General features: G+C 37.6%; 1 protein-coding gene across 1 annotated transcript; it reads right to left on the bottom strand.

Moving 5' to 3' along the window:
- Positions 1–445: 445 nt before the first annotated feature.
- On the bottom strand, positions 446–6,826 carry ZFP42 (ZFP42 zinc finger protein). Its single transcript, XM_036838894.1, has 2 exons — positions 6,750–6,826; positions 446–1,797 (listed from the first exon to the last, which is right to left on the bottom strand). Exon 2 carries the CDS (start codon positions 1,700–1,702, stop codon positions 800–802), a length of 903 nt encoding a protein of 300 aa, XP_036694789.1. The 5' UTR covers positions 1,703–1,797; positions 6,750–6,826; the 3' UTR covers positions 446–799.
- Between the last annotated feature and the right edge of the window lie 20,907 nt (positions 6,827–27,733).

Genomic DNA, 27,733 nt, shown 5'->3' with positions numbered 1-27,733 from the left:
ACTGATCTAGCACTCCCCTCCCCAAATGGCGGGTGACAACATCCCTTAACCGACCTTGTAGGAGAGCAACTTCCCCCTGACACCTCACTGATACCGAACAATCAATTTTTGCCATGCTTTGCTAATTCTGAAGACAAATAAATGGCATCTCTTTTTAATGCATACTTCTTTGGTTTTTTAATACAGATTTAGTACATTTCTGGGGTTTTATTTCCTTTTATTTTAAAATATCTGAAATGGATTCAAATGGATTGACACTATCAAATAACCATTTACATCTACTATATGATTTCAATATAGTTTGATACAATGATAAAAAATAAAATGATTAAACAATATATTTAACTTAAGAAATTTTAACTAATTCATTTATTGACAATCTACTGTAAAATTTTCATTCTCTAGAATTATATGTATTAAGAAGTATAAAAGGAAAAAGCTAAACAGTTGGAAACTACAAACTTAAAAGCAAAGTTAATTTCGTACTTATAGTATGAGATATTAAGTCCCATATCCAAAAATCCAATTTGTCATATATTAAGGATTATGCTTTTGAAGTAAGTTCATTACTGACATTACTATTGGAACTGCACTATAATTTTATACACAAAGTTCTAAAATAAGATCACAGAGTATAGGAGCATCTATCCTAGTAACATTAAAAAAAAATATACCTTGTAGGGTGGCAATATTGATTTAAAAATTGTTTCCTGAAACAATAATCAATGAGGCATATTTGTTGCCAATCACTCTTTTGTTAATATGCTTATCCTGTTTGAGGATTATTTTCCATCTTCTTTCACTGACTCATTTTGGCCTTTGCATGAGTTAAGAGGTGCGCTTTCATGTTATTTGACTGAATAAACTTCTTGCGACAGCCTTCAAAGGGACATACAAAAGGTTTCTCCCCAGTGTGGATGCGCACATGTGTACGCAAATTGAAGGACAGGGAAAAACGTTTTCCGCACCCTTCAAAAGTACACGGAAATGGCTTCTCTCCAGTATGAACCAGAAAATGTCTTTTTAGTTTTGCACTCTCCTTGAAGGCTTTCCCACATTCTGCACATACGTGATCTCGGGGACTATGAACCCGGAGATGCTTTCTCAGGGATGCTCTATTCTTGAACTCTCTTAGGCATCCACTCTGAGGACAAACAATTTTTTCTGGAGCATCATATTCTTTATTTGTACTTGGCTTCATTTTAGTGCATGCTGTGAGCTGTTGAGGATCTGAAAAGTCAGTGCTGGGTATTTCTCTAGGAGGAAGCTTCTTGCCTGTCATGTACTCAGAAGACTCAAGAAGTGAATTCTCTCCACCAAACTGTTGAGGAAGTTCTTGTTTTGCCCCCTTTTTCATGTATTCCAAGGAACGTTCAAGAAGTGAGCTTGCCGTAAGAGCCTGTTGAGAAAGCTCTTGTTCTGATCCTTCTTTCAGACAGTCAAAGGACTTAAGAAGTGAGTCCTCTTCCGTGATAGGTTCAGAAAACTCACCTCTTATTATGCATTCTATGTAACAGTCGGAGAAGGAATCCTCTTCAACAACCCGAAAGCTAGTCTCATAGCACACATCCTCATCACATAAGGTCCACGTCGTGTCAGGAGGTTCCTGCTGGGCTGGCAGTGACTTGTCCCCACTGACAGCTCTTCTACCAAGCCCTTTCTGGCCACGTGTCTTTTCCCATTTCTTCAGTTTCTGGTCCATGTTGTCCTGCTAGCTCCCTCCGTGAAGGTTTGCACCAGGATAGAGCAACCACTTCTGGGTAGGAGTGATCTACGTGAATTGTTTTCAGCAAGCACCTGTTTGAGATAGTAGTCATTAGGTAAAATATATTCCAATATTAGAGCCATTGTCAGAAAATGACCTCAAAAAATGGCCTAGAACTCACTTTCCAATAATAGAATCACTACATTTACATCTTTGACTAACTCTGCAAGAGACTAAGAGAATTAGCTGTGACATATGTACGTAAGACATGGGTCATAACCATTTCTTTCCTGGATATCCCCCATAAGTTATCTGACCTCCCTAACTGATCACCTAATGTTCATTGGGCACTCACTATGTGCTTGCCCTATTCTAGGCTACTCATGGGTTGAGACATACCAGTGAATAGATATATTATACCAAATATGTAATGTATGCCCCATGGAGTATACAACATAAATAAGTAATGTACATCATATGTTATAAGGCAAAGCGCTCTAGAATAAGCCAAGGGACCGGTAGAAAGCAGGGATTTGCAATTTTAAATAGGGAGCTCCAGGTAAATCTTGACTGAGGTAGTGGCAGCTGACTAAAAATTTAAAGGAGATGAGGGAGCAAGATATGCCTATTCTTATGTAACACTTTTGTGAAATTCAAATTAAATACTGCATTTAAAGTGCTTAGCACAGTTCATGGCATAGACCAAATGCTGACCACTCATGTGAGCTACTGTTAGTTTACCTTTGTATTCATTCTATAAGTAGATGTTGGATCCTGCTAAGTGCCAGGTACTATTCTAGACCAAGGGCAGCAAACTTTTTCTGTAAAGAGCCTGATTTAAACTTTGTGGGCCCTAGGGCCTATGTCATAGCTATTCAATCTCACTGTAGCACAGAAGCAGCTACAGACAGTACACAGAGGATGGGCAATGCACAGCAGAGACTGATTTGGTGCATGGCTGTAGTTTGCCCACCCTTGTTCTATAAGATGGGGATTCAGAGAATAAGCCATGTGAAATCTGTGCATTGCCATCTCTTATAAGTGCACGTCAAAATAAAGGCACAGGGGAATTCGAGTGGTTTTTGATCCTTTTCTTAAAAATCTATAAGTAGTACTATGAAAGTTACAGCATGAATATACTGTGTTCTTTCTAGGAGTCCTTTGCTTAATGTTACAATTGTGTCTTATAAAAGATCTCTTAATTTCAGCATCCTGATGTCCTGCTGTAGGAACAAAAATTAAATGCTTTTAAAAAGGAGCAAATGTGAAAGTACTGGAATGAAAATCAACAGCTTGAAAATGTTTTTAAATAGCCACATTAAAAAATGCCACCTTGGGACTTCCCTGGCGGCCCAGTGGTTAAGACTTTGCCTTCCAGTGCAGGGGGTGCGGGTTTGATCCCTGGTCGGGGAGCTAGGATCCCACATGCCTCGTGGCCAAAAAAAAAAAAAAAAAAAAAAAAAAAAGCCACCTCAAAAAGTTTGTGCCATTTACTTTTGGTAAAATAATACATAGAATGAAAACAAAACATGCTTTTATGCCTTCTTAAACACTATATATACACATATATATGTAAATATATACTATATAAATTACAAATTAAATAAATTATATATTTACTTATATAAAATATATATGAATGTTATATATGATATTTAAAAACTGCTGAGAGATTTTAAAATGTCTTAAGCATTTATATATACATATTTACAAATAAATATATAAATATTTTCATGATATATATTTAACTAAGTATAAATCAAATATTTGTATATAAATTGCTCAGGGAAGAGGTTTAAATGTTTTCTTAAATATATGCATATATAATATAAATAAATATATATTTCTATGTAATATACATACTTATGTTTAAGAAGACATTTAAACCTCTTCCCTTACCAATTGAAATGCATGTTTTGCTTTTATTGTATTTTTTTTCTTTTGCCAAGAATAGATAGTATGATTCTTTTGAGGAGGTTATTTTTAAATGTGGCTATTTAAAAATATTTTCAGGGACTTCCCTGGCAGTCCAGTGGTTAAGACTTCACCTTCCAATGCAGGGGGTGCAGGTTCGATCCCTGGTCGGGGAGCTGAGATCCCACATGCCTCATGTCCAAAAAACCGAAACATAAAATGGAAGCAATATTGTAGCAAATTCAGTAAAGACTTTAAAGATGATCCACATCAAAAAAAATCTTAAAAAAAAATATGTTCAAGCTGTTTGTATGTTATATTCCTAATATATAATATATAAATAATGTTAGTGGCACAAGTGTTGTTATTTATTCTGTCCTTTATAAAGGTGAAATAAACCAGGGAGACTGTATCCAGCAATATTTGCCTAACAAAATCATGCTCTCATAGCTAAAAAATAATTTTCATTTCATTTTATATTAGTGCATATAGCAAGCACTTTTGGAGCAAAATTGCTAGATCTAAAGTTTAAGTAGGAAAGAACACAACAGTTCCCTCCCTCAGTTAGTCCATTTAAAATAGCTACAATTGGTTTGATTCCAGCTTTTCTCTCCAAACTTATCTCTTGCCATCTCCAGTTCTCCTATTTCATCTCCAGCCATAATAAAGTCTCCTTCCAATAAAGTGCCATGCTCTTTCCTCTCGACAAAATACTACCTAACCTCATACTGTACACCTGTAACTTAAATAATATTGCTGTACATCAACTACATTTCAATTAAAAAAAAATTAGGATAAATACCAAACTATAGAATTAAAAAAAAAAACAAACTACCCACTCTCTATCCCCCTTACCATATGAGCATGTGCACAGATGGGGCATGCAGAGGTTTACTTCCCACCTACATTTCAGATCTCTGCCTAAACACCACTTGCTCCGGCAAGCTTCCCTTGATTCTTAGTCTCAATTAGGTCCCCCGGCTAAACGCTCTCCTAGCTCCCCATTTTACACTGACCAGCCCCTTGGTTCTGATTATTTAAGCCCTGTCTTACCTACTAGACTGTAAGCTTTAAGAGAGCAAGGGCCTCTCCTGTCTTATTCACATGCCCCAGCACTTACTAGATTTGTCTAATGAAATGAATTGATGAATACGCATTTAGTCGTCAGACTGGTGATATCTGATTTAGCAATCCTATAAAATTAATTTACTAGAAATTCATTTGGGATATTAGACATGCTTAAGGTAGAAGTTTCATAAAGTTGTCTATCAGTGATGCCAAGGTGTTATCTAGTACAACATCTCCTATGAGATCAGGGTTGAGAGAAAGGTTTTTTCTTTATGAATTTACCAGGGTCCAAGTACAGCCCTTACCTTTCTAAACTAGATTCTTATTTGTCAGATGTCTGAGCATTATGCCATTTCTCACACAATATGCAAGCTTGTGAGAACAATGTATAAGTTGAAATGGTAACTTATTAATTTATTATGAGAATACTCCTGTTGATATAACTACATTCTCCTTTGGTAGAAATAACCACATGGAAAACGTAATGGTTAAACATAGTATAGGATGTTACAAAAATTACTTAATGTCATGAGACTATATACTATATTTTGTATTTCTCAAATTGTGATAGGAGTAGTTCCAAGGGTGCATCATTTACTTATTCAATCATTTGACAAATATTTAGTACCAAACTTTGTTCTAGGTGCTAACCCTTTTTAAAAATTCTTTTTAAATTAAAAAAAATTTTTTTTTCTTTTAAATTTTTGGCCGTGCCGCCCGGCTTGCGGGATCTTGGTTCCCCCATCAAGGATGGAATCTGGGTCCCCGGCAATGAAAGCCAGGAGTCCTAACCACTGGACCACCAGGGAATTCCCGCGGTGCTGACCCTTAGAGCAGCGAAAAAGATAAAGTCCCTGGTTTTCATATCATTTTTATCTGTGTGAGACAGAAATGTAAATAAAGTTTTTATAAAATGGTAAATAAAATAATTTCAGGTTGAGAAAAATGCTGTGAAATGAAACCAATAAGAGGAAAAGCAGGGGAGGCTATCTTTAAAAAGAATGTCTGTAAAGGCCTCCAAGGAAGCATTAGACCCAGACCTGAAAAAGAAGAAAAGTATTAGCCAGTTGAAAGAGGTGGAAGAAGAGTGTTCTTTCCAAGCTGCAACAGAAAGCACGAAGGGATTAGCTTGCTGGACGGCAATGAAAGCCATGCTTATTACACAAAATGGCGGACAAAGACCATGGAGGTCTGAGAGAAGGTTGAGGACGGTGCAGGAGAGAGCCATTTGCATGTCATTCCCAAACCAATGGGAACCATTAAGGGGTTTCTTTCAGACAAGGAAATTAGCACGCTGTGATTTAGGTTAAAACACTACTCAGGCCGATTTGTGAAGAGTGGATTAAGGGAGGCAAGAGTGAAAGCAAAAAAAAATCCCTCAGGCTATTTAGTAATCTAGGAAAAGAATGTTGGTGGTTTGGAGCATGTGGTAGCAGCGGAGCTGAAATGGAGGGAGAGAGGGAAAATGGAGATAGAGCCTTCCAAACTTGCTGTTGGGTTGGATAAAGGGGGTAAGAGAAACAGGAAGCAAGAATGAGTGAATAGTCCAATTTTTTGCTCAAGTAATTGGGTGGATGGTAGTGCCATTTGCAGAGATAACTGAAGAGGAAAGGAAAATAAGTTTACTCTTTATAATAAATAATTTAAACATTTTAGCATAAAATAGACCGAGCCATTTCTTGCAATGAGATACAATATTTGTACAAAGTTTTACAATACAATTTTATACAATTTTTTAAAACAAAATTTAAAAATGCAACTTCAAGGAAAATTCAGCCAGGAATCTGCTTTCTTGAAAGTGTATTTACTTTCCTCCTTTACGTTTTGAAAGTTTGAGGTCAGTGGCCCAAATAGGCGTAGGTAAACGCCGTTTAAACACTATAAGTCTACTGGACAAGGTCCACTCCCCACCTGGTTCTAGGATGATAAAACGCTTCCCATTTGTGCTTTTCAAAATCTTTTTGATCGGGATCCACGGTTAAAAATCCATCCTAAGTAGTGAGCTCAATACACACACCGTCTCCAGTAGCTGAAAAAAGCAGTTCCATGGAACAAGACTTACCCATGCTACCGCGAAGCACTCTGCTATTCCAATTCCTTTCAAAGGTAAGACGTAGAAGAAGCTGCTACTCCTGCTCCCGACAGCTGTTGGAATCAACCTTTCTTTGCGTTCCGCCGGTTGGATCCACCCTCCTTTTGATGGACATAGTCATCAGGCTACACCTACTTTTCAACTCTGCCTTGATTAGTTGAATTTCCAAGGAAAGGCTCTACCAACCTTGTGAAGGTCGAGGGATCAGGCAGCGGTGGGCGTGGAGGTGGGTGTGGTTCAGCGCCGGGCCTGGGTGGGGTTGGCCGCCGGACCTGCCAGCGCGTGGTCACATTCAACCAAGTCGGGGGGCAGGGGGGACTCCCCCCCACCCCCCACCCCCGTACTCCTCACCCCGCGCCGCAGTCATTGGGCCTCCGCCACGTGAGAAAACCTCTTTGAACCCCCATCGCCCAGTTTTAGCAAGAGGTAGGCACTCAGTAAATCTCTACTGAACAAATGAACGTAAGTATAATCAAATTTAAGCAGTTATATATCAATGAAAGAAAATAAATTTTGGCGGAGGCAGTTTTTACCCCGTGGAATGCACACCTCGCCTTTCCCTGTGCCTTCTCTTCCCCCAAACTTCACCCCCATCTCACCGTACCCTCAGTCGCAGAGAAACTCCTATTACTGCTTTTTCTTTTTCAGCCATTATGTGACTGTTCGTGTTTCTAAAGGTAACACAACTCACTTTGAAAGCACCAGTCAATTAACGCTCACCATTGGCCATGGTCTAGTGAAGTTTAATAGTTTATATAAGTACACAGACCATTAAAATAAAAACCAAATCAGCGTTTAAAAGCCTCTTAAATTTTCACTTGATGCTTGCCTGAAATTCACATATATATCTGGGAGCAGTTCTCCACTCTTTTTTTGGGGGGGGGGTTATTTTAGAATAAATGCCAGTGAAAAAAATAAAAGATCGTTTCCAATGGGGGAAATATTAAACTTTTAAAAAATGTATTATTCCCTGATCTCCCCCAGTAGGCATACCAGCTCCCCGTCCATTTGATATCGATGTTATATAAAACTTCCTTAGCTCCTTACCTTAAAATATTTTTATTTGCAGGTGAATTTCTGAAGGCAGGAATTGTGAGAAACTACTTCTCTCTTGTTCTCTGTGATGCACTGCTATGGTCTCTAGAAACTGCACAGGCAAGTTACCAGAGCAGGTTTGAACCAGATGTGTGTGTGTGTGTGTGTGTGTGTGTGATAAAAATGTTAATGTTTTGGGTTTCAAAAAGAAATACAACTTCAAGGAGCCAAAGAATCCTGAGAAGAGCATTTTTTCCAAATCTTTAAATGGCAATGTCATTGGTAATTGGAAGTCCCTTTCCTCACTGGAGGCTCTCTCTATAAATCTATATAAAATGTCATCATTATCACTTATATAGGTAAATGATACATATAATGATATATACACAAAATATAAATAAACATCACTTATGTATATATGATATATTTATATATAGGATGACATATGGGGAGAGAGAGAGAGAGAGAAATATACACATATAACTAAAGCCAAAGATCCTTTTTTTCATCTAACTCTTGCATCTTATTCACTAGACCACACCTTTTTGTTATCACTCCCGTAACTTCTGAGACAGTGCATACAATCAACAAGATTAATTCCCTTCCCCAATCTGGTCACTTGGTTTGTGTTAATGTAGCTCTGCTTGTAAGCTGGAGACTACATGTTTAGAAAATCTAAATTTGCATTTCACACTACACCTCTTACATAAATTACTTTTCCTCCCATTTTGTTTTAGCTTTCCTTTCCATGGGCCTAGAGAAGTAAATCAAAAAGAAGGAACTCATCTGTTGTCATACGAACCCCGCTCAAGGGAAATTGAATTCCTCCAAAATGAGCTAGGGAACCAATTAAACCCTGAAACAAAAATGGGCTGCCTTTTGAAATTGATACAAAGAGGGTGGTTGATGGAAACAAGCAGCTTTTTGGATTGCTAGAGTTTTAGTCATAGTAATTCTTCTAAGAATAACATTTTAGCTGGTTTTTAAAAAAATTTTAGTTTGACAGTTTATTTCTGTGTTACCAACTAATATTTCCCTTAAAACGTCTTAGAATTCAGAAACTACAAATGTGCTCTAATTCGCTCTACACATATTTAAGTTTCTCCCCCAGTCAAGCCATTGTTCTGGATCCTGGGGATATGTATCCCAGGCCTCCTGGAATTTTCAGGCCGAAGTTGCAGGACCAGAACTAGGGTGAGGCATGTAACTTACTGGTTTCCTGCAAAAATATTTGAGGGGTGTCCTAAAATTCAGTTAAGATTAATAATATTTTAATGCAATATTTAAACAATAAAATTAGTGCAAAAATTCATGATGAACAAGATGTTAAAAATTTAAATAAAGACAATGAAGTAATCACGCTTTGTAAATATTGAAATGCAGCTATTATTAGGACAATGAAGCGTAGGTATTGGGTGTTACGAGAGCCCAGAATAGGAGACTGTGACGGAATCAGGAAGTTCAGGAAGATTTCCCTAGAGCTGCTGTGATCTGAAGGTGGTCAGCTGAGAGGGCACATCTCCCTGACAGTGGATGGAATACCTATGAAGGCAAGGGGAACAAGAGGGGATGTGCAGTGCCAGACCCCCAGGCCTTGTAGGTCATGGTAAGAAGTTAGATCTTCATGCCAAGAGGAATGGGAATGGAATATTTTAAGAACACATGTGTCATGTATAGTCAATGCATATTAACCTTAAACTTGTAAAACATTGTTTCATTGTTGGAGCTTCAGTCTATCTCTATTTGACTTAGAGAATTAAATGTTTTACATGCAATGTCTCATTTTATCTTGAAATCAGATTTACAAAATGATTATATTACTATTATTATTATTATCATAGTTTTATTAGTATTTTAACATGAGAATTCTGAGGCACAAAGAAAGTTTACACACTGGTAAGTAGCTAAACTCAGATTAGAACTTGAGTGTGCTTGATTCTTTGAGATATAGCATTTTATATTATATTATGGTATTTTACAAACTCCATGGGTATAGCTTTCATAAAAAGCCTATTGCATTATTATTTTCTGTAATTTATAATGCCTTTTTATATACTTATTTGATCTTGATAGAAAGCTTATGAGTTGTTATTACCTATTTTATGGATAAGGAAATGGGAAGTCAGTAATGACAAATGCCTTATTCAAAGCCACAGAGGTATTAGTTTATGGGCCAGAGTTTACAACCTAAGTCTTGCTATCTTGACACAAAGTTTAAAGGCAAAGTTAATTTTCCAAGTTCAGTCAGTTGTTTAAAGAGCTTTTGAAATGTAGTTTTAGAGTTTCCATTCAGAAAAACCCAGTCAATAATAAATGTTTCTGCTTGGAATATGATGTCTTAGTAGAATAAGATTTTTATGAGGGTATATTCAGGTACATTTTGACTGCATTTTTTTAAAAAACTAAGATGTAATTAACATATAACATATGTGTTGCAAGTGTGCAACGTAATGATTTGATATATGTCTGTATTGCAAAATGACCACTGCAATAAGTCTAGTTAAATCCATCTAGTTAACTTTTATGTGTACAAAGTTACAAAATTTTTTTCTTGTGATGCGAACTTTTAAGATCTATTCTCTTAGCAACTTTCAAATACACGTACAACACAGTATTATTAACTATAGTCACCATTACATCCTCAGGACTTGTTTTATAACTAGAAGTTGTACCATTTGACCACCTTTACCAGGCTGGGGGTGGGGGATGAGTGGGCACGGGGGGCATAAAATGGGAGAAGATGGGCTCTGCATTAAAACAAAATCTAAATGGAAGCTGTTTGGTACTTCACACTGAGCAGAATGAGACTTGTATCCAAATCTCGTATATTTTCAGCAGTCTTTAAGCTCTTTAGATGAAAGCTATAACCACATAAACATTGTCATGTTTCATTTTCTTTGTGAGAATTTAGCAGTGAGCTTCAGTGCAGGAGCTAAAGGCTATTTTTTAGACCACAGATTTTCCTTGGACTTTGACAATGATCCGTGAATGTTATTATTTGGCAGTTTCATAAGATCCTTTCTTCCTCTTAAGAATGGACTATCCACATAATTCCCTTCCTATTAAGGGACCTATTAAAATTGGGCTCACCTGGAGAAAATTTCAGAGCTTGATCTAACTTACTTTAGGTAATTTCTCATTTTTCCATAAAAATTTATGAGTCAACCTCAGATGTGTTTTTTTTTAAACTTTTTTTTTTTTATATATTTGGCTGTGTTGGGTCTTTGTTGCTGCGTGCGGGCTTTCTCTAGTTGTGGCGAGCGGGGACTACTCTTCGTTGCGGTGCGCGGGCTTCTCGTTGTGGTGGCTTCTCTTGTTGAGGAGCACGGGCTCTAGGCCCGCAAGCTTCAGTAGTTGTGGCGCACGGGCTTAGTAGTTGTGGCTCACGGGCTCTAGAGCGCAGGCTCAGTAGTTGTAGTGCACAGGCTTAGTTGCTCCGTGGCATGTGAGATCTTCCCGGACCAGGGATCCAACCCGTGTCCTCTGCATTGGCAGGCGGATTCTTAACCACTGTGCCACCAGGGAAGCCCTAAACTTTCTTATTTTGAAGTATTTGGGGGTTTATGGAAGAGTTGCAAAGACAATACAGGGAGTTCTCATATTTCTCTTCACCAGCTTCCCTTAATGTTAACATCTTACATGACCAGTGTACATTTAGCAAGATGAAGAAATCAACATTGGTACGATACTATTAACTAAACTCCAGATTTTATTTGGACTTTGCCAGTTTTTCCAATAATCTCCTTTTTAAAAAAAATCTGTTCCAGTATCCAATCTAGATTCCATTTTGTATTTAGAACATAGTTAATGCACAGACATGAGCTCCACAATCTAACCCCAGTTCTAGCCCAGAAAATGTAATTTTTGTCTTAGAATATCCTAACATCACCCCTCCCATAAAATTCACCCCGAGCTTGATTCCAAGCTTATACCTCTCTTAAGACTCAAATGAAGAATCACCACCTCTCAGAAAACCTTTCTTTTGGAAACTCAATGCCATCTCTCCCTATATAGAGTTACCTTGGCTTTTAGGAATATATTCTATATGATATAATCAGCCATTTAACATTACCTTTAGAGATTTTTTTGTATGTGTAATGTGGTAAGTAGAAAACCAATAAAATGCATATCTGTATAGGAGAAGATCATTGTGGCACATTGGATACTCCAGGCTTTTTAAGGTCTATATATTCTCTAAATAGGAATATGGTAGGACAATTTGGTTACTGTTTTGTGTTATTTTTGAAGTGGTGAGAATAAATAATGAATGTCAGCCTGTAAGTATTACTGGTTCTGCCTTATTTGGGCAAAAAAAAAAAAAAGAAATGTATTAAAAAATAATTGTGGACTACACAGTCATAAATAATCATTTTTGTTTTTGTTTGTTTTTTGGAATTTTTAAGATCTAAATTCATGTTGTTCAAACTATGACTTGGAATCACTGGGTGAGTATTTTGTCATTGCCAAAAAAGTTTGAAAAATGCAGCTCTAAATAATTTGTTTACATATATGGTTAGAAGTGTATCAGAATGGGTAAATATGTAAACACCAGTGCTTCAAACAATCTTTGCTTTATTTATTTATTTATTGAAGTAGAGTTGATTTGCAATGCTGTGCCAATCTCTGCTTTTACACATAGAGACATTCTTTTTCATATTCCTTTCCATCATGGTTTATTGCAGGAGATTGTATATAGTTCCCTGTGCTATGCAGTAGCACCTTGTTTATCCATTCTAAATGTAATAGTTTGCATCTCCCAACCCCAAACTCTCACTCCATCCCTCTCTTCCCTCCTCCTCCTTGGCAACCACAAGTCTGTTCTCTATGTCTATGACTGTTTCTGTTTTGTAGATAGGTTCATTTGTGCCATATTTTAGATTCCACATGTAAGTGATATCATGTGGTATTTGTCTTTCTCTTTCTGACTTACTTCACTTAGTATGATAATCTCTAGTTGCATCCATGTTGCTGCAAATGGCATTATTTCGTTCTTTTTTATGGCTGAGTAGTATTCCATAAGCAATCTTTATTTAGAACTTAAATACTTTATGTTTTCTTTTTTAGCTAAAACTCCCAAATGTGCTATAATACAAGTTGGTTTAGGTAATCTACTTTATATAATTAGACAGTGTAGGTCCTCATTTCTCCAGTTATACTTTACTGTTCTGTCCCCAAGAAAATGAAGTATATAAGAATTAGTTTTTTAGCTACATCCATCTTTTTGACTTGCAACATTTAATATTTTGAGTAGTTTGTTAAAATTGTAGAAAGCCGTAGAATGTAACACAGTAGAACCCAGAAACAGGCCTGTACACATGGGATAACCTGACAGATCTACATTCCCCCAAACTTTATGTTCAAGTCTAATCCCCAGTGTGATGGCATTTGGAGGTGGCACCTTTGGGAAGTAATTGGGTCATGAAGGTGGAGCCCTTATGGTTGGGATTAGTGCCCTTATGAAAAGAAGCCAAGAGCTGGCTTATTCTCTTTCCGTCACTGTGAGGATACAATGAGAAGTTGGCTGTCCACAACTCAGAAGAGGGCTTTCACCAGAACCAGCCGTGCTGATGCCATAATCTTGGGCTTTCAGCCTCTAGAACTATGAGAAGTAAATACCAGTTGATGGTATTTTATTATAGCAGCCTGATTTGACTAAGGCACTAACTCATGATAAAGGTGACAGTGGGAAAAGACTAGTATTTTCAGAAACAATACTGAGACAGCTATACATGTGGCAAAAAAAGAATCTTGACTCCTAACTCACATTGCACACATAAATAAGTTCCAGACTGTAGCTATAACTATGGATTGTAGATATAATTGTGGAAGGTAAATACAGCTTTGAGAACGAAATGGAAGAATAGCTTCTTAAATTTGGGGTTGAGAATGATTTCTTATTCGATATACAAAAGTACTGAATATAAAGGAAAAGAAATAAATAAGTTGGATGAGATTGAAATTATGAACTTTAAGAGGTACCACTGAAAGAATGAAAAGGTATATCCCAGTGATTTTTTAAAAAAAGGTAAATAAGATGCTGCTTTCCCCAATGGTTTTCCATCTCCTTTAGAAAAAAATCCAAATTCCTTCCTATCTTAGAAGACACCATGTGATCTGGTCTCCACCCACCCTCCTGCCTTAACTGTGCTCCTTTTCCTCTCAAGCCAAACCATCATCCTTGTTTTTCCACGGCTTATCTTTCTTCTTTCTGAAGTTGGAGACCCCAGATTATCACAAACCTGGTTCTTTGCTTCATTCTGATTTCAGCTTCAGTGGTAGGGAGGGACCAGTGTACATGAGTTTCCTCAAATGCTAGGGTATCTCCATTTCCTTCATGACACTTTTCACTATAGAAGGTATTATTAACTGCCCTAGTGCTGGAGGAGAGTACAGGTAGAAGAGAGGCAGCCCAGGACCAAATTTCAATTGCCCCACTTAAAGTGTAGTCTGTAAATAACAGAGGACAAAGTATAACATGAGTGGATTTTCTGCATAGTACTCATCAAGTTTCTTCAGTTCTGCTGGGATTTTTTGGACGAATACAAAGGCTCCTGGCAGAGGTTTCAGGGTATATGTTTACTTTTCTACAGAGGGAGCCAAGAAACCACTGCCATGGTAGCATACCAGCAAGGTGTTTCTTGCTGACCTAGTCCAGGAATTCTTTGGTCTTGGAATGGGTCTCAGACGTGCCTTACTGGGTAAGAATCACTTGTAGCCTCTAGTATGGGAATTCTCCTTTCCGTCCCCTAGGGTTTCACCCACAATGGCCAGGCATAAAATTCAAGAGAGAGAAGTATTTTAAGAAATTGTCATAGAAAAGAATTCTCAAGTCTCAAGAGAAAATAATTTTAGCTATGGTACCAGCTGAGACCATATTCTTAGATCGCCTTTTTCTGAACTCTTCTCCTGTGTGTACCTGCTCCCCTCATTTCTTTACCAGCGTCATATTCTTACCGTCTGAGTCATTTGGGTTAAATCTCTTTAATGTTTCTAAATATTCTTTTACCATTCTCCTTACAGTATGTTCAGAGAGATAGTAAAATTGTATATTTAATATCCTTTCAGTGTTGCCACTTTATTTCTGATGACATTGAATGCCTTCTGCTTTCTCAAACAAAGGTGTCCCTGGGCATTTATGTCCTCTCTGCATAAGTGCCCAGGCCTCTAAATAGACACTCTGCAGCCAATCTCTTGTCTTTTTAATCCATTATTCCTACTACAACCACTTACATTCCTGAAACACTGATGATATATCTTTTGCTTGCATGACAATTTTGAATAGGTTCTAAAGCATAACAAAAAAAAAAAAGCAGAGGCTTTAGCATGTTTTTGAAGCCTTCTCTAATCTGGTTCCAACATCTTCTTCCCTTTTACTATCTACATATTAAACTATTCCAGAATTTGTCCATCTTTGGCACTTGGTCCGAATCTGAACTGCTGCCTACCATAATAAGAAAGGTTTTTACATTTTTAAATGATTGAACAAAACAAATCAAAAGAAGAGTAATATTTCCTGGCATTGAAGATTATGTGAAATTAAAAGCTCAGTAACCATAAATAGAATGTTACTGAAACAGAACCATGCCTATTTCTGTACCTATTGGATATAGCTGCTTTTTGCACTACAACAGCAGAGTTGAGTAGCTATAACACAAAACCTAAAATATTTATTATCTGGCCCTTTATAGAAAAAAAGCTTACTGACCCCTGAACTATTCCATTTTAGCTAAATAGAGCAGGCTCATCTACAAAATTCTGCTGTTGTTTATGTGTATCCTTAGGACTGAGCCAATTATTTTAGTTTTCTATTTTCTCTTCACACCTGTTACTCCACACCATGGGATAAGTGTTCACCTTTTTCCTCTTTGCTTCCTCCAAACTTTTCTCTTTTCCTGTACCTCACACTAACCAGCTTTGTTGAAGCTTAAGATATCAGACTGTATTAGTCACCACTACTCTTTGATGCAGTCAGATCTAAATACCCCAGTACTAATCTTAGTGACTCTAAGATTAGAGTCAATATCCACATGGATGATTCTTCCTCACCTCAGCCACCTCATGGTCCAAACTTATCATTACCTGTAACTGCACTGGATTCATATTCTCAATTAAAAGCATCACAGTGTGTGATCATCGCTCCAGTCTTCCTGGATCACTTCAAGTACGTCTAATCCAACAGTCTGCAATCCAGCAACTCTCCATCGTTTCACTATCCCTTACTGCTCTTGTTCTTACTTCCTGTCTAGTCCATCTTAGATTACATGGCCCATTATTTTATTAATTCCCTGATGTACAAAGGTCATAATCCTTCATCCCAAACCCCTGAGGTCTAATCTATTTCCAGATTCAGATTAAAAACAAATTAAAGAATGATAGTATATTCCCTATACCATATTATATCTGCAGTGAAACTGATGATTATGCCTAAATAAGTGGGATCAGTAAAGGCTCTGAATAGTTTTGTGTCTATTCAAGTTGAATTTTGTTTCCAAATGAGTTGTGAACAACCTTATGAAAACAAAACAAAACTTTCCTTTTTCCATGCTCTTTTTGGATTATGGAATTGCAGAAAGGGATGTGGACCTGGGCCTTAAACTTCCTTGTTCCATTCTCCATCCATTTTCTTCTCCAGTAAAGCTGCCACCCTGCTTAAATGCAACTTGGCCTACTCTGAGCTTGCATCCAGGCAGCTGAGCAAAATGCACACCCATGCTAATGGGTCTCCGGTGAAATTATAGTCCCTGATGGAGTGGGCCCTTCGTCATGTCTAGCAACATAATGATTCTCACCAAAAGTCGTATCGCCCCCTAGAGAGTATAAGTGTTTTGTGGAGATGTTTTTGGTCTCCCGATGCTCAAGTCTGAGCATTTACATATGGGAATACATGTTATTTTATTATGCATAACTTTCCTTTTATTTCCTTATATTACGGTGAGGGCATTATATTGATTTAAAAAATATATGTAGGTAGGTTAAATTAATTATTTTTATAATAGTTGCAAAGATGTTAAAGATATGTGTTATAAAAGGGAATATTGGGTCTGATAGGGTTGAGAACAACCGCCAGAATCAATTTACCATCTCATGATTATTATTTATTTATATAATAAACTTTATTGGTTAGAGCAGTTTCAGGTCCAAAACAAAATTCAGTGAAGGTACAGAGATTTCCTACATATCCCCTGCCCCCACTTATGCACAACCCCCTCCTCCAATTATCAGCATCCCCCACCAGAGTGGTACCATTTGTTACCTACATTGATGAACCTACATTGACACATCGTAATTACCCAAGGTCCATAGTCTACAGTGGATTTCACTCTTGGTATTGTACATTCTATGGGTTTGGACAATTTTATAATGACACGTATCCACTGTTACAGTGTCATATAGTGTAGTTCCTCTGCCCTGAAAATCCCTGCTCACTGTTCCCTTCCCTCATGTCACGATTATTTTACATGGTCCCCTCTTTCCTCAAACATCTAACATTTTCCTCCAGTCCCTTCAGCTATCTTACTGCATTGAGAAATAAAAACAATTTGAAGAGAACCTCTATGCATTCCACCACCCAACTCATCTACATCTATACCCAGGAACTTTGCAGCCCACTTCGGTAATATAGGTGAACTGTCTGTGCTTCAATCCAGAGCTTCCTCTTCATTTATCACTGGATGCCATTTTCTCTTGACTACTCAAGGACATTATTCAAACAATTATCCTCTCTCTCATCCATCTTTGATTTTCTTCTCTTGGCTTTGGATCATTCCCATTGGCATGCAAGCACACTTGCTCTGGTAATGAGAATCCTAGAAATAATTCTCTTGACCTCACATTCCCTAAGTTGCTTTGCTCACCCAACCCATTTCCTTGGGCTTTTCCATAGAAAACTCCTGATTTTCTTTTTATTTCTTCTATTCAAATTAAGACCCACCAACAACTTCAACATCATCTAGGATGATGAAATGTATATAAAGAAATACAGACCTGGGAGTCTGTATTCCTACTCATAGAAATACAGACTCCCAGGTCCCACTCTGGACCTTTTAAATCAGAAACTGCTTTTTAGCAGGATCTCCAAGATTCACAGTGACATTAAAGTCTGAGAAACACTGATATGCAGTGCTGATTTTCAATTCTTCTCCTTTCATTTTGACTTGAATCCACTTCAGTAAATCATTCCTTTCTACTCTCCACTGAAACAGCTCTTTTCAGGGTCACCATTTATCTCCACATTGCTAAGTCCAAAGGTCAATTTTCACTGCTCATCTTACTAGATCTATGCATCATTTGACATGGTTGGAATGTCCACTTACTGTGCCTCCTCACCTTCAAGGTCATTAACATCCTTGTGCAGGGGGCTCAGTCCTTGGGCCTTTTTTCTTCCTTACACTTATTCCCCAACTGATTTTATCTAGTTCTTTCCACAGCCTTTAATACTGTCTATTGATATGGTGCTTCATGTTTCATATTTCAAGGCTTAAGTCAAATATTAACTTCTCACTGCAACGTTTACAGATTCTTGTAGCAGAAATTAATCACCCTTTCTTCAAAGTGATTATTTCCATCACCTTGTACTTCTGGTTTCTCAATTTTTCAATTTTACTTTATAGTTTATTTGTAAGCTCTTTTTGTTTTTTTTTTTTTGGCCACGCTGCGCAGCATGTGGGATCTTAGTTCCCCGACCAGGAATCAAACCTGAGCCCTCTGCATTGGGAGCGCGAGTCTTAACCACTGCACTACCAGGGAAGTCCTGTAAGCTCCTTGATGACAGGATTCATATCATATTCATTTATATACACCCACATTTTATTCTGCTATTAAAAAAAAGACTTTTATTGCTCATGTAACCAGTGCTCAATAAGTGCTTATTAAAGAGAAATTTTCCTTCCTTTTAAGAATGTATGATGGGCTTAAACTTTCTATATGTAGTTTGCTCTAGGATCATGGAAATCTGCACCTACACTTCTCCCTTTATTCTCGACTAGTCTGTCATCATGAAGGCAGTCTACAGTGATCTTTTCTTGTAAAGAGCTAAAAATGTAGGCAAAAGAAGAGATAATTGAACACCAACTGGGTTTGCAAAGCAGCCTTTTCAGATAAAATCAGTGACACCCGTAGAGTACTGCATACACAGCAACTACTTGGAGGGACACAGTCTACAGAATATATCATGGAAATGAGATCATTAGAATGTTCTTCTTTTTTTTTTTTTTTCTTTTTTAATTTTTGAATTTTATTTAATTAATTTTTTTATATGGCACGTTCTTATTAGTCATCCACTTTATACACATCAGTGTATACGAGTCAATCTCAGTCACCCAATTCATCACACACACCCCCCACCCCCCCGCCACTTTCCCCCCTTGGTGTCCATACGTTTGTTCTCTACATCTGTGTCTCAATTTCTGCCCTGCAAACCGGTTGGTCTGTGCCATTTTTCTAGGTTCCACATATATGCGTTAATATACGATATTTGTTTTTCTCTTTCTGACTTACTTCACTCTGTAAGACAGTCTCTAGATTCATCCACGTCTCAACAAATGACCCAATTTCGTTCCTTTTTATGGCTGAGTAATAGTGCATTATATATATGTACCACATCTTCTTTATCCATTCGTCTGTCGATGGGCATTTAGGTTGCTTCCATGACCTGGCTATTGTAAATAGTGCTGCAGTGAACATTGGGGTGCATGTGTCTTTTTGAATTATGGTTTTCTCTGGGTATATGCCCAGTAGTGGGATTACTGGATCATATGGTAATTCTATTTTTAGTTTTTTAAGGAACCTCCATACTGTTCTCCATAGTGGCTGTATCAGTTTACATTCCCGGGCTTTCCTGGTGGCGCAGTGGTTAAGAATCCACGTGCCAATGCAGGGGACACGGGTTTGAGCCCTGGTCCAGGAAGATCCCACATGCCTCGGAGCAACTAAGCCCGTGCGCCACAGCTACTGAGACTGTGCTCTAGAGCCCATGAGCCATAACTACTGAGCCCACATGCCACAACTACTGAAGCCCGCACACCTGGAGCCTGTGCTCTGCACGCAACAAGAGAAGCCACTGCAATGAGAAGCCCGCGCAATGCAACGAAGGGTAGCCCCCGCTCACCGCAACTAGAGAAAGCCCCACGCACAGCAAAGAAGACCCAACACAGCCACAAATTAATTAATTAATTAATTAAAAAATTACATTCCCACCAACAGTGCAAGAGGGTTCCCTTTTCTCCACATCCTCTCCAGCATTTGTTGTTTGTAGATTTTCTGATGATGCCCATTCTAACTGGTGTGAGGTGATACCTCATTGTAGTTTTGATTTGCATTTCTCTAATTAGTGATGTTGAGCAGCTTTTCATGTGCTTCTCGGCCATCTGTATGTCTTCTTTGGAGAAATGTCTATTTAGGTCTTCTGCCCATTTTTTGGATTGGATTGTTTGTTTTTTTAATGTTGAGCTGCATGAGCTGTTTATATATTTTGGAGATTAATCCTTTGTCCATTGATTCGTTTGCAAATATTTTCTCCCATTCTGAGGGTTGTCTTCTCTTCTTGTTTATGGTTTCCTTTGCTGTGCAAAAGCTTTGAAGTTTCATTAGGTCCCATTTGTTTATTTTTGTTTTTATTTCCATTACTCTAGGAGGTTGATCAAAAAAGATCTTGCTGTGATTTATGTCAAAGAGTGTTCTTCCTATGTTTTCCTCTAAGAGTTTTATAGTGTCCGGTCTTACATTGAGGTCTCTAATCCATTTTGAGTTTATTTTTGTGTATGGTGTTAAGGAGTGTTCTAATTTCATTCTTTTACATGTAGCTGTCCAGTTTTCCCAGCACCACTTATTGAAGAGACTGTCTTTTCTCCATTGTATATCCTTACCTCCTTTGTCATAGATTAGTTGACCATAGGTGCGTGGGTTTATCTCTGGGCTTTCTGTCTTGTTCCATTGATCTATGTTTCTGTTTTTGTGCCAGTACCATATTGTCTTGATTACTGTAGCTTTGTAGGATAGTCTGAAGTCAGGGAGTCTGATTCCTCCAGCTCCGTTTTTTTTCCCTCAAGACTGCTTTGGCTATTCGGGGTCTTTTGTGTCTCCATACAAATTTTAAGATGATTTGTTCTAGTTCCGTAAAAAATGCCATTGGTAATTTGATAGGGATTGCATTGAATCTGTAGATTGCTTTGGGTAGTATAGTCATTTTCACAATATTGATTCTTCCAGTCCAAGAACATGGTATATCTCTCCATCTGTTGGTATCATCTTTAATTTCTTTCATCAGTGTCTTATAGTTTTCTGCATATAGGTCTTTTGTCTCCCTAGGTAGATTTATTCCTAGGTATTTTATTCTTTTTGTTGCAGTGGTAAATGGGAGTGTTTCCATAATTTCTCTTTCAGATTTTTCATCATTACTGTATAAGAATGCAAGAGTTTTCTGTGCATTAATTCTGTATCCTGCAACTTTACCAAATTCATTGATTAGCTCTAGTATTCTGGTGGCATCTTTAGGATTCTCTATGTATAGTATCATGTCATCTGCAAACAGTGACAGTTTTACTTCTTCTTTTCTAATTTTTCTAATTCCTTTTATTTCTTTTTCTTCTCTGACTGCTGTGACTAGGACTTCCAAAACTATGTTGAATAATAGTGGCAAGAGTGGACATCCTTGTCTTGTTCCTGATCTTAGAGGAAATGCTTTCAGTTTTTCACCATTGAGAATGATGTTTGCTGTGGGTATGTCGTATATGGCCTTTATTATGTTGAGGTAGGTTCTCTCTGTGCCCACTTTCTGGAGAGTTTTTATCATCAACCGGTGTTGAATTTTGTCAAGAGCTTTTTCTGCATCTATTCATATGATCATATGGTTTTTATTCTTCAGTTTGTTAATATGGTGTATCACATTGATTGATTTGCGTATATTGAAGAATCCTTGCATCCCTGGGATAAATCCCACTTGATCATGCTGTATGATCCTTTTAATGTGTTGTTGGATTCTGTTTGCTAGTATTTTTGCATCTATAGTCATCAGTGATATTGGTCTGTAATTTTCTTTTTTTATAGTATCTTTGTCTGGTTTTGGTATCAGGGTGATGGTGGCCTCATAGAATGAGTTTGGGAGTGTTCCTTCCTCCGCAGTTTTTTGGAAGGGTTTTAGAAGGCTGGGTGTGAGCTCTTCTCTAAATGTTTGATAGAATTCACCTGTGAAGCCATCTGGTCCTGGACTTTTGCTTTTTGGAAGATTTTTAATCACAGTTTCAATTTCATTACTTGTGATTGGTCTGTTCATATTTTCTGTTTCTTCCTGGTTCAGTCTTGGAAGGTTATACCTTTCTAAGAATTTGTCCATTTCGTCCAGGTTGTCCATTTTATTGGCATAGAGTTGCTTGTAGTGGTCTCTTAGGATGCTTTGTATTTCTGCGGTGTCTGTTGTAACTTCTTCTTTTTCATTTCTAATTTTATTCATTGGAGTCCTCTCCGTCATTTTCTTGATGAGTCTGGCTAATGGTTTATCAATTTTGTTTATCTTCTCAAAGAACCAGCTTTTAGTTTTATTGATCCTTGCTATTGTTTTCTTTTCTATTTCATTTATTTCTGCTCTGATCTTTATGATTTCTTTCCTTCTGCTAAATTTGGGTTTTGTTTGTTTTTCGTTCTCTGGTTCCTTTAGGTGTAAGGTTAGATTGTTTATTTGAGATTTTTCTTGTTTCTTGAGGTAGGCTTGTATAGCTATAAACTTCCCTCTTAGAACTGCTTTTGCTGCATCCCATAGGTTTTGGATCATCGTGTTTTCATTGTCACTTGTCTCTAGGTATTTTTTGATTTCCTCTTTGATTTCTTCAGTGATCTCTTGGTTATTTAGTAATATATTGTTTAGTCTCGATGTGTTTTTTTTTTTTTTACGTATTTTTCCCTGTAATTTATTTCTGATCTCATAGCACTGTGGTCAGAAAAGATGCTTGATACGATTTCAATTTTCTTAAATTTACTGAGGCTGGATCTGTGACCCAAGATGTGATGTATCCTGGAGAATGTTCTGTGTGCACTTGAGAAGAAAGTGTAATCTGCTGTTTTTGTATGGAATGTCCTATATATATCAATTAAGTCTATCTGGTCTATTATGTCATTTAAAGCTTCTGTTTCCTTATTTTCATTTTGGATGATCTGTCCATTGGTGTAAGTGAGGTGTTAAAGTCCCTCACTATTGTGTTACTGTCGATTTCCTCTTTTATAGCTGTTAGCAGTTGCCTTATGTACTGAGGTGCTCCTATGTTGGGTGCATATATATTTATAATTGTTATATCTTCTTCTTGGATTGATCCCTTGATCATTATGTAGTGTCCTTCCTTGTCTCTTGTAACATTCTTATTTTAAAGTCTATTTTATCTGATACGAGTATTGCTACTCCAGCTTTCTTTTGATTTTCATTTGCATGGAATATCTTTTTCTATCCCCTCACTTTCAGTCTGTATGTGTCCGTAGATCTGAAGTGGGCCTCTTGTAGACAGCATATATATGGGTCTTGTTTTTGTATCCATTCAGCGAGCCTGTGTCTTTTGGTTGGAGCATTTAATCCATTCACGTTTAAGGTAATTATTGATATGTATGTTCCTATGATCATTTTCTTAATTGTTTTGGGTTGGTTTTTGTAGGTCCTTTTCTTCTCTTGTGTTTCCCACTTAGAGAAGTTCCTTTAGCATTTGTTGTAGAGATGGTTTGGTGGTGCTGAATTCTCTTCACTTTTGCTTGTCTGTAAAGCTTTTGATTTCTCCATCAAATCTGAATGAGGTCCTTGCCGGGTAGAGTAATCTTGGTTGTAGTTTCTTCCCTTTCATCACTTTAAGTATATCATGCCCCTGCCTTCTGGCTTGTAGAGTTTCTGCTGAGAAATCAGCTGTTAACCTTATGGGAGTTCCCTTGTATGTTATTTGTCGTTTTTCCCTTGCTGCTTTCAATAATTTTTCTTTGTCTTTAATTTTTGCCAATTTGATTACTGTGTGTCTTGGCGTGTTTCTCCTTGAGTTTATCCTGTATGGGACTCTCTGTGCTTCCTGGACTTGGGTGGCTATTTCCTTTGCCACGTTTTGGAAGTTTTCGACTATAATCTCTTCAAATATTTTCTCGGGTCCTTTCTCTCTCTCTTCTCCTTCTGGGATCCCTATAATGCGAATGTTGTTGCCTTTAATGCTGTCCCAGAGATCTCTTAGGCTGTCTTCATTTCTTTTCATCCTTTTTTCTTTATTCTGTTCTGCAGCAGTGAATTCCACCATTCTGTCTTCCAGGTCACTTATCCGTTCTTCTGCCTCAGTTATTCTGCTATTGATTCCTTCTAGTGTAGTTTTCATTTCAGTTATTGTATTGTTCATCTCTGTTTGTTTGTTCTTTAATTCTTCTAGGTCTTTGTTAAACATTTCTCAGTCTTTGCCTCCATTATTTTTCCTAAGTCCTGGATCATCTTCACTATCATTATTTTGAATTCTTTTTCTGGAAGGTTGCCTGTCTCCACTTCATTTAGTTGTTTTTCTGGTGTTTTATCTTGTTCCTTCATCTGGTACATAGCCCTCTGCCTTTTCATCTTGTCTTTCTGTGAATGTGGTTTTTGTTCCACAGGCTGCAGGATTGTAGTTCTTCTTGCTTCTGCTGTCTTCCCTGTCTAGAATGTTCTTCTTTCAGATCTTTCCGTGGTTGGCTCTCTCTCATCGTTTGCATCTCAGCTCTAATGAGATCAGCACATAAAGGTTTTTCGTAATCATCCTGTCTATAATAGTACTTTCAGTCTCCCTCTGTCCTATTATGTTGTTTTAGTTTAGTCATTTACTTATGACTGTCTGAAATTATTTATATTTATGGATTTTATTGTCCATTTCCTACTCCCGTGGAATGTGAGCTCCATAACTGCAGAAAATTTACATCTTTGTGTTCTGTGGTTATCAGTAGACACAGTGCCTGGCACATAGTATGTGATCAATAAATATTTATTGAGTGAATGAATAAACACATCTTAAGGACAGGAAAGCCTCTTTGGTCCTGAACCCCATCTGCAGAGATTGAATTATAAATCATATATTAGTATAACCTGGTGATAAGGAGCTAAGGAGAAAGGAGAAGAATATTAATAATGGATGGGCTGCTGACAGCATTTGAAAGACTTGGACTGACGTCTTTTGGATTTTGAGATGGCAAATGTTTTAGAAATATTTACCAAGCTAAGATGAAAATATTTACTAGGAATTTTGAAGTAGGTATTCAACAAATACTCTCTGGTGGACTAATTCAGCCATTTATTTGGCAGAAATGTTATATAAGTAGCTAGTATAATTTATTTTCCAGAGCCCATGTTTGGAGCCCCAAAACTCTATAAAGGGTTATAATAGAACATTTTAAACTAATGTGTGATCTCAGATCAGCAGCATTACATTATCTGGGAGCCTGTTAGAAATGAAAATTTTTAGTCCTCACTCCAGATCTACTGAGGGCAAAGATTGCAGCTGGGGGTGAGGCATGTCTGAACAGTGAGTAAAAGGAGCAAGTTATGCAAAGGAGGCTTAAGTGTTATTCATTTTCACCTCATGGTCAAAATAAGCAACTTGGATGAACACACATGTCATGAAGTCTAGTGACTAGTCTAAGATAACATGGCTGTTCGGCATTACCTAGAGAATGGAGGACAAGTCTATTTTGTGACTTGATTATAATGAATCACATTTTTTTTTTTTCCTATTGAGAGTTTTAACTCAGTGTATGAGTTTCCTCAAGGCTTTTCAGTACCTTTGGGGAGAGGGTAAGTCAGAAAGTGATAGGTTTGGTTCTATGTACCAGGTCAACTTTGGCCACCAAGGAGACAGAAGGAAGGAAAAAGCTTGCAGAAATGGAAAAGGAAGTTTGCCTGTGTGGAGGTTGTATGGAATAAAGGTTGTTGAAATAGATTCTTATATATATTTATTTATATAAGAAGGGATTTTCTTTTCCCTTGGTGAGGAAGAACATAAATTGTTTCACAGATGTTATTTGGGAAAGAAGAAAAGAACTGAAATTGTGTTCACATAGACCTTTGGAGTGGGCAGTGGATTCATATCCTGAAATAAAAATTCAAAAGGAAATAGATCTAGGCTTGGGCTGCCCTGGTGGTGCAGTGGTTAAGAATCTACCTGCCAATGCAGGGGACACGGGTTTGAGCCCTGGTCTGGGAAGATCCCACATGCCGTGGAGCAACTAAGCCCGTGCACCACAACTACTGAGCCCACGTGCCACAACTACTGAAGCCCACATGCCTGGAGCCTGTGCTTCGCAACAAGAGAAGCCACAGCAATGAGAAGCCTGTCCTCCGCAACAAGAGAAGCCACAGCAATGAGAAGCCTGTGCAGCACAACGAAGAGTAGCCCCGCTCGCTGCAACTAGAGAAAGCCTGCGCGCAGCAACGAAGACCCAACGCAGCCAAAAATAAAATAAATTAAAAAAAGAAAAAAAAATAGATCTAAGCTTATTTGCTTACATCTGGGAAGTTATGGTGATTTACTAATGCACTATATTGCCATGACATCTTTTTGAAGTCACTTTAAGCTTTCCTATATTTTTAATTAGCAGTCGTTTAGCCAATGCCTTCATTCCTTGGCAACAGTGGACTTAAATGGCTATGGAATAAAAAATGAATAATGCCCTCCCCTCTAAACATCCCAGACTGACCAAGAAGAGATAATCATTCTCTGCATGTCAAAGGTTTTTCTTAAGCAGAGTTTGGAGAAATGGAGTTTCACACTCCCATCTCCAATATTCCTTCAATTTTAACAGTCTGCCTGACACAGGTCCTGATATAATGCTTTGTTACTTAGTGAAGCTTTTCTTTACTGTTCAGCCCCACAATAATTAGTCAGTGAATCCTGATGGTGTCAAATCGAAAATGGAAAGTCAGAACTCAGGAGAGCAGTCTTCGAGAGTCCATTTCTGTTAGAGACTTTTCACTCAAATCCACAGCTGTCTTAATCTGTGTACATTTTGGATGGAAAGGGGGAAGACGAGGAGAGCGGAGCGGACTTTTTGGTGGGTTAATCGTGTGGTGCATCCTTTCCCTATAATCGCAACAAAACTTCACCTCTGACTTAGTTTAAATTAGTTCATTTAGTGTTGGATGTTCTTTTTGTTATTATGAATAATCCTATAATAAATATAAGTAAATTGAAAAACAAGTTGTAGTTGGTTTCCACTTATTAGATGCAATGAATATGACATGGCTCACTGTAGGTCTTAGGCATCTGTAGTTACAAAAGATTGTTGATGTGTAAATGAGTAAAATATTTACATACTCTTTTTCCTCCCTTTGTAAAATAAATTTTTAATTTTTAAAAAATAAATAGGAGCAAATGCAATTTGTGGGTATCTTTAGCTATTCCTTCACATTTGCATACCTTCTCTACTGTTTCAGCCGCAAGGGTTAACCGTGCAGCTGCTCAGTCGTGAAGCAGTGTCAGGCATGGACGCTTGATTTAGTGTGACTTTGAGCTTCTCCAGAGCTCTCTGGGCAAGACCCCCAAGGCTAAAATTATGATAAGTGAGACAAAAAGCCACTTGCTGCTTCCTTTCTGATATCTTGAACTTATTTATTAAAAATTAGTATGAATTTATTTTCTAAAAGAGATAATACATGTGCATAATACAAACACAGAGGAAACAAGGAGAACCAGAAAAAGTGTCTTTCCTACTCCTGACCTCTAACCACTCTGTTCTCTTCCCTAAAATAACTTGTTACATTGTCTTCTATGGCTTTTGTAGTCCATTATCTCCAGATAACAATGAGCTGCATTAGATAGTTATTTTTCAAGGTTGGTATTTAATGCAGAGGCAGTCTTCATGGCTTCCCAGGCTTTCCAGGTATAAATCTTGGAGATGATTCCTGTAATCTGGCTTTTTAGGAATAAAGGAAACTCCAGAGATCCTTGAGCGCA

Source organism: Balaenoptera musculus, chromosome 21 (genome assembly GCF_009873245.2).
Source record: "Balaenoptera musculus isolate JJ_BM4_2016_0621 chromosome 21, mBalMus1.pri.v3, whole genome shotgun sequence".
NCBI classification, from domain to species: domain Eukaryota; kingdom Metazoa; phylum Chordata; class Mammalia; order Artiodactyla; family Balaenopteridae; genus Balaenoptera; species Balaenoptera musculus.
Note: the sequence above shows the minus strand (reverse complement) of the source record. Positions and strands in the feature narration are given on the sequence as shown.